Below are 7,237 nucleotides of genomic sequence, written 5' to 3' on the forward strand. Positions count from 1 at the left end.
ACACCGTGAATGTCCCATAGGCTTATCATTGCAGTACGGTAGGCTGCGTTATAAGAGTTTATAACGCAGCTCTGCAACATCCCACTGTAAATAAGCCCTTAAACAATGCAGATTGCCTGGCTATCCTGCTGATCATTTGCCACTAATCCTTTAAGCCATAGACCCTGAACAAGAATGCAGAGGCGCTCTGACTGAAGTCTTACCATATTAGCTGCATGCTTGTTTCAGGTGTGTGATTCACACTACTGCAGCCAAAGAGATCAGTGAAATGCTAGGCAGCTATTATTATTTAAATATGGCAGCCTCCATATCCCTCTCAGTTCAGGTATACCTTAAATGTGGCTGGGGACAACAGTAATATGGAGGTGGTCTCAGAAACTTTATTAACAACTAATGGAAATACGGAAGAACTTTACAATTACATTACAAAAGAATAGAAGATGTGTAGCAACAAAACACTGTAAATGAGGTTATATGATTTGTTAGAACAAGTTAAACTGAATTGGACAGTTCTTAACCTCCCTGGCGGTAAGCCCGTGCTGAGCACGGGCTATGCCGCCGGGAGGCACCGCTCAGGCCCCGCTGGGCCGATTTGCATAATTTTTTTTTTGCTGCACGCAGCTAGCACTTTGCTAGCTGCGTGCGGTGTCCGATCGCCGCCGCTACCCGCCGATCCGCCGCTATACGCGTCGCCGCAGCTGCCCCCCCTCCCAGACCCCGTGCGCTGCCTGGCCAATCAGTGCCAGGCAGCGCCGTGGGGTGGATCGGAGTCCCCTTTGACGTCACGACGTCGATGACGTCGGTGACGTCATCCCGCCCCGTCGCCATGGCGACGGGGGAAGCCCTCCAAGAGATCCCGTTCTTTGAACGGGATCTCTTGATCTCCGATCGCCGGCGGCGATCGGAGGGGCTGGGGGGATGCCGCCGAGCAGCGGCTATCATGTAGCGAGACCTCGTCTCGCTACATGAAAAAAAAAAAAAATGAAAAAAAAAAACCTATTTGCTGCCCCCTGGCGGATTTTTACAAACCGCCAGGAGGGTTAATCTGCAGCCAATTTAGCGGGAGGCCAGTTAACTTATCTGTATGTTTTTGGGATGTGGGAGGAAGCCAGAGGAAACCCATGCAGTCACGGGGAGAACAAACAAACTCCATGCAGCTGTTGCCCTGGCTGGGATTCAAAACAGAGACCAAGCACTGCAAGGCGAGAGTGCTGTTCACGATGCCAACGTGCTGCACATTCTGAAGGTTATCAGCCAGACAGGTCAAAGAAAAAATTCCATATGGCTAGGTACTTAGACTTACAAGGAAGAACTCTGATTACACTTATCCACACTTACCCTGTTTAGGCACAACCTGAAAACTCACCTCTTCAAGCAAGCATACTCTCCTACCTAGGCTACTTTGGCCACTACCCACCATTTTTATGATCCCACACACAGCTTCCCTTCACCTATTGTCCTATCCCTTAAACCTTTAGACTGTGATGCTGGGAACACAGGATGCAGTTTCCTGTGTAATCCGGTGGGAAGTTGTACCAAGTGTACATGTTCAAACTACTACCGATCGATAAGGGGATCTATTTTCCGATGATAACTATGCAAAATCTCTCCCTTTCTCGGTTGGAAATGGATTGGACGTTAGAAATAATCGCCCGATTCCCGTCGACCGTGCAGGAAATTGCATTGTGTGCTCACAGGCCTTTTGGCCAGGGCTCTCTTTGCTCTTCTGTCTCTCAATGCTGTGTATTATGCGCACATATCTTCCAACCCTGTGTAAAAATCTGAAGTTGATTTGTTCATTGCAGCTGTAATCCACCATTGTTTTCTATTAACTGTTGTGTTGTTAATTTTGTATAATTTTGCCTTGTATTCTGTTGTACAACGCCACGGAAGAGGCTGGTGCTATGTAAAATAAAAATAATTATAATACTGGGAGGGCAATATAAAATCTTGTCAGAAGAGCTTTTTATCCCTAGGCATGTGCAAAGGACTAGGGGACATGATCTGCACATGGAGGAAAAAAGTTTTTGCCATCTGTTTAGGAAAGGGTTCTTTACAGTAAGAGTGATTACAATGTACAATGTATTACCACAGGAACTAGTTAAAGCAAATTCTGTATCTACATTTAAAGGTGGCATAGATGGGGAAAAATTGAGCACACGTGTGGTACAACAGTCAGATTTTTTGAAATGCTACAATCAGTCAGAAAAATGTATTGTACATTTTGAATTGAAAAGAAATTTAAAACATTGTAGTGCGTGGCCACCTTTATATTCATTGTCCACTAGAAATTGCGATTGTGATCATAAATGCACTGCAGTGCAGTTGTGATCTTTTCATACGTTTTTTGTGCAAGCGTTCATTCTCAAGGTGTGACTGCATTTGCGTTTTGCCGATAATTCATTAGAAAAAGAAAGCACAAGAAAATCACAAGGCGTGGTGTTTAGGTGAAAGTCAGTGGTAGCACAAGAAATACCAAACACAAAAGGAGGTAAAATGCAGGAGGCACTACTTTTGGGGTACATTGCATCAGTGGAAAAGGAGCAAAGCGGTTTCAATTATCATCACGGCAAATTGCATGCAAGGGGGAATGAGCTTTGCTGAGCAGCTTCTTCATTTTAAATGAGGTAAAGGAAGAAATATTTAAATATTTACATGCCCATTTATTTTAAAGGAACAAAGAGTCTAATAGTCCTGTCCATACCCGCCCTGGTCTGAAATCAGTGCGCTTGTTGCCTTTCCGCCATCTCCATAGCAACAGGGGCTGATGACTCTGTACAGCTCTGTCACCTTGCAGTACCCGATCCCAACATGTGTACAGCCTCCCTGATATGTCACTGAAAGATCTACAGTGCAAGATTATCTTATGCGAGCCAATTGTTCCCTCCTTAACCCACCAACCAGAAGCCACTCAGTTGTGCACTGTGCCATTGTCTCTCTTCCTCCCTCCATATCTAGTGTATGCACTCAGCTGTACCACATTTGGCCTTGAACTGTCAACTCAAGTGCTTAAAGCCTCATCTGCACGCGTAGATGACGCTCCGATGTTCCTTATCAATCGAGCCGCGGATGCGGCTCGATTGATAAGATCCGACAGGACGGATCTCCCCTCCGCCGATTCCCTGCTTGTTCCCCGCGAGGGGACAATGGCAGGGAATCGAGCGGAAGATAAGCAGCGCCGGCAGGGACGAGCGGGGAATCGTATCTGACGCACGCGCGGGCGAGCAGGGATGCGGCGGGTACGAGCGGGGATGCGGAAGAGGCGATCCGGCGTCTAATCGAGCCGCCGGATCGGAGCCTCATCTACGCGTGTAAATGAGGCTTAGGTCCCAATCCCTTCAGGTGACAGTCATTGTACAAAACATAAAGAGAGTCTGAAGTGAAAATAAATACTTCTTTTTACCTGCTATTTATCTTAAGTAATATGAGCAGAGGTGACACACTCCATTTCCGCAGCAGAACGAGGTCTTTATACCCCCCAAATCCCCGGGCAAAATGTGGGTATCACTTCCTGGTAGAGGCAGAGCTTTGCGCTGTAGCTCTGCCTCTACTGGAGTCAAACTTCGCCAGTCGCCACCTCTTCCCGCCCCTCTGAGTCTTCTTTCACTGAGAGGCACGGGGAGAGGCGGAGATCAGCATGCAGATTGACATCAGTAGAGGCAGAGCTACAGCACAAAGCTCTGCCTCCCCGGGCAGCAAAATCCATGACCTGGAAAATGGTGGAATTTTGCTCTGGGATTTAGGGGGGGGGGGGGGTATAAAGACCTTGTTTTTCCGCGGGAATGCTGTGTTTCATCTCTGCTCATATTGCTTAAAGAGAACCTGTAACTAAAAAAAGTTCCCCTGGGGGGTACTCACCTTGGGTGGGGGAGGTCTCCGGATCCTATCGAGGCTTCCCCTGTCCTCCTGTGTCCCACAGTGGTCTCCCTATGCCCCTCCAAAACAGCGGGGATGTAAATATTTACCTTCCCGGCTCCAGCACAGGCACAGTATCGGCTCTCCGCTTGGAGATAGGCGGAAATAGCTGATCACTGTCGGTCCGCTCTACTGCGCAGGCGGAAGTCTCCTGCGCCTGTGTAATAGAGCGGACTCGACAGAGATCGTCTATTTCCGACTATCTCCATGCTGAGAGCCGCAACAGCGCCCCCCCGCTGGAGCCAGGGAAGGTAAATATGTCAAGCCTTGTCAGGCTTGTCGAGCCAGGATTGCGGGACGCTTCGGGGGAGCCGGCGCTGGACTGCCTGCAGCTACAGGGATGGGGAAAGCCTCATTGGGACCCTGAGGCTTCCTCCTCCCGAAGTAAGTACTCCCCCCAGGGGAAGTTTTTTTTTGTATTACAGAGTCTCTTTAAGATAAATAGCAGGTAAAAAGAAGTATTTTTTAATGGGTTCAGGCTTTCTTTAAAAGGACAACTGAAAGTTAGAGGTACATGGAGGCTGCCATATTTATTTCCTTTTAAGCAATACCAGTTACCTGATCCTCTGTCTCTAATACTTTTAGCTATTGGACCCTGAACAAGCACGCAGCAGATCAGGTGTTTCTGACATTATTGTCAGATCTGACAAGATTTTCTGCATGCTTGTTTCTGGTGTTATTCAGAGACTACTGCAGCCAAACAGATCAGCAGGACTGCCAGGCAACTGGGATTGTTTAAAAGGAAACAAATATGGCAGCCTTCATAAACTTCACACTTCAGTAATAAGCAACCATTTTACTGATGTTTGTGATAAAAAAAAGTGTTGACAAGTTGCCTCCTTTGTTCATGGATGGATGTTTCAGCTCAACATAAATTACCACCTTAATCCCTTTTGCAAACCAGCATTCTTCTCTATCCAAAGTGTGTTCTTCATCATCTTCAAAAGAGTGTCAGTTCCCCTCCCTTGAGGTATAGACAGACCAAAGAGTCCTTCTATGCTCATTTATGCGCTTATTTATGGGTCGCTTGGTCAAATTTTTTTGTACTCCTGAGTGTACTAGACTGTATACACCAAGTTTTGCTTTGTTTGTGCTCAGTTGTTGGATCTTTCCGATGTACACGTTCTGTCTCAGAGTGTGAAGAAGATGACTGTGTAATCTGTTAAGCATATTCTCGAGCGTCTCTGATAGATTTGCAAAGCTCTTATTTGCTGTGATCACACCTTGCTTTAGCATATTATCATGACTAGCAGCAAACCAGAGACTTACATATTTATCACCTGACCAAACTGATAATATGCTTCTCCATGAGTTCTTCTAGACATGACCATTTACTGCTGTACAGTAATCTGAGGTGAACAATAATTGACACAATAATGAGGAGATGAAGCAACCACTGAAATAAAAACTGATTTATTTTTATTTTTTGAGCTATACTATGACCTGGATAAAATAGAATGTTCACAGAAACAAATGAAAGAAAGTTATGTATGTATTTTGATCACACATGTAGCTTTAATAACAGCAATAATATCACAATATCACAATGTCATATTTCTCAGTTCAGTATTGGATGAACTGTACACTAAAATACAGGCAATATTACAGGAAATCGGTGGGCTGGAGGCTCCGAGGATAAGTCCCCAGAAAGTACTTGCTGCAAAATCTGGTCTTGAATTCTGTAAAGGCCACATGGGCCAATCCTTATGCTGAATACTCACCTAAAGATGAATCGGGAAACCTGACAGCGACGCCAATGAACAAGGTTTCCCGATCCATCTTCCAACCTGCAGGAACACGCAACGTCACGTGATGGCACATGATGGGCTTGAATGGGATGTTGAACGATCACGGTGCTTTGCGTAAGAGTTGGGGGTTCTGAAAGATCCAAGCCATCATGATGGTCTTTATAGCCGCACGTTGCCAAACATCATTCGTGTGATCGCGTGCCTGTATCCACATTGTGAAATTGAGGAAATGATTGCTCGTCACTCAAAAAAATGTGTTAGTTGTAAAAATTGCTGTAAAATGGCGTAGTGAGTACGAGCCTTTAGGGGAGATGCTGTATGTGGTGTGGAATCAAACATGGAAGAGGAGGCTGCTGCGCTTTTTCCTTTTTTACAGGTCAGGCTGAGCAGGTCCTCTTTTTATCACCTTAATTAGCTTTCTCTACACTGCTTCACAGCAAATACCAAGAATGTTTTTTTCCCCAAGTGCAAGAAGTAGATGGCTAGAAATACAACATATACACTTTTTTTTTCTAAGAATTACTGTCCACCTTGAGGGTAACATAAGTGAGGAAATGAGGAGCTCAAGAATGCAACTTCTTACTCACATTTGTCATTTCTTGCAGGTTGAGAATGCCGTCCTGTACACAGCAGTGGGAGGAGGACTTTTAGCTGCAGCTCTGGCCACATTTGCTTTCGTTACAACAAGGAACAAACGACAAAACCAATGATTACACAACTGTCCAGAAGACACTAGCTAGAAAAGTTTTCACCAATTAAAAAGCTGGAAACAAAGTGGTGGATAAATGATTTTCTTTGGGATACTCAAAGAGGAACTGTAGTGAAAATAACATAATGAACTAACCTGCTTATTTTTTTACAACATTGATGTATATATTATTTAGTAAGCGTTTGCCTATTGTAAAATCTTTCCTATTACTGACATTCTAAAATTCATCACTGGTGGTGACATCCTTAGTTCTGCTAGGTGATCTGTGCAGAATGCTGAGTTACTGAGAATTCTATGCACAGAGGGAGATATTGCTTGCTTGGCGTTACATAGTTACATAGTTATTTGGGTTGAAAAAAGACATACGTCCATCGAGTTCAACCAGAGAACAAAGTACCCTCCCATATCCCTGTTGATCCAGAGGAAGGCGAAAAAACCCTTACAAGACATGGTCCAATTAGCCCCAAAAGGGAAAAAAATCCTTCCCGACTCCAGATGGCAATCAGATAAAATCCCTGGATCAACATCACTGGGCATTACCTAGTAATTGTAGCCATGTATGTCTTTCAACGCAAGGAAAGCATCTAAGCCCCCTTTAAATGCAGGTATAGCATTTGCCATAACTACTTCCTGTGGCAATGCATTCCACATCTTAATCACTCTTACTGTAAAGAACCCTTTCCTAAATAAATGGCTAAAATGTTTTTCCTCCATGCGCAGATTATGTCCTCTAGTCCTTTGAGAAGGCCTAGGGACAAAAAGCTCATCCGCCAAGCTATTATATTGCCCTCTGATGTATTTATACATGGTAATTAGTTCCCCTCTAAGGTGTCTTTTCTCTAGACTAAATAAACCCAGTTTATCT

The 7,237-nt window shown here is 44.8% G+C and overlaps 1 protein-coding gene across 1 annotated transcript in view; it reads left to right on the forward strand.

Moving 5' to 3' along the window:
- Positions 1-6,437, forward strand: part of LOC137538546 (phospholipase A and acyltransferase 2-like) — a 63,644-nt gene extending 57,207 nt beyond the window's left edge. The window contains exon 4 of the mRNA XM_068260785.1: positions 6,269-6,437. Coding sequence (XP_068116886.1) covers positions 6,269-6,373 — 105 coding nt within the window. The 3' untranslated portion in view covers positions 6,374-6,437. The remainder of the gene's footprint in view (positions 1-6,268) is intronic.
- Positions 6,438-7,237: the final 800 nt, after the last annotated feature.

Source organism: Hyperolius riggenbachi, chromosome 11 (genome assembly GCF_040937935.1).
Source record: "Hyperolius riggenbachi isolate aHypRig1 chromosome 11, aHypRig1.pri, whole genome shotgun sequence".
In the NCBI taxonomy this organism is placed as follows: Eukaryota; Metazoa; Chordata; class Amphibia; order Anura; family Hyperoliidae; genus Hyperolius; species Hyperolius riggenbachi.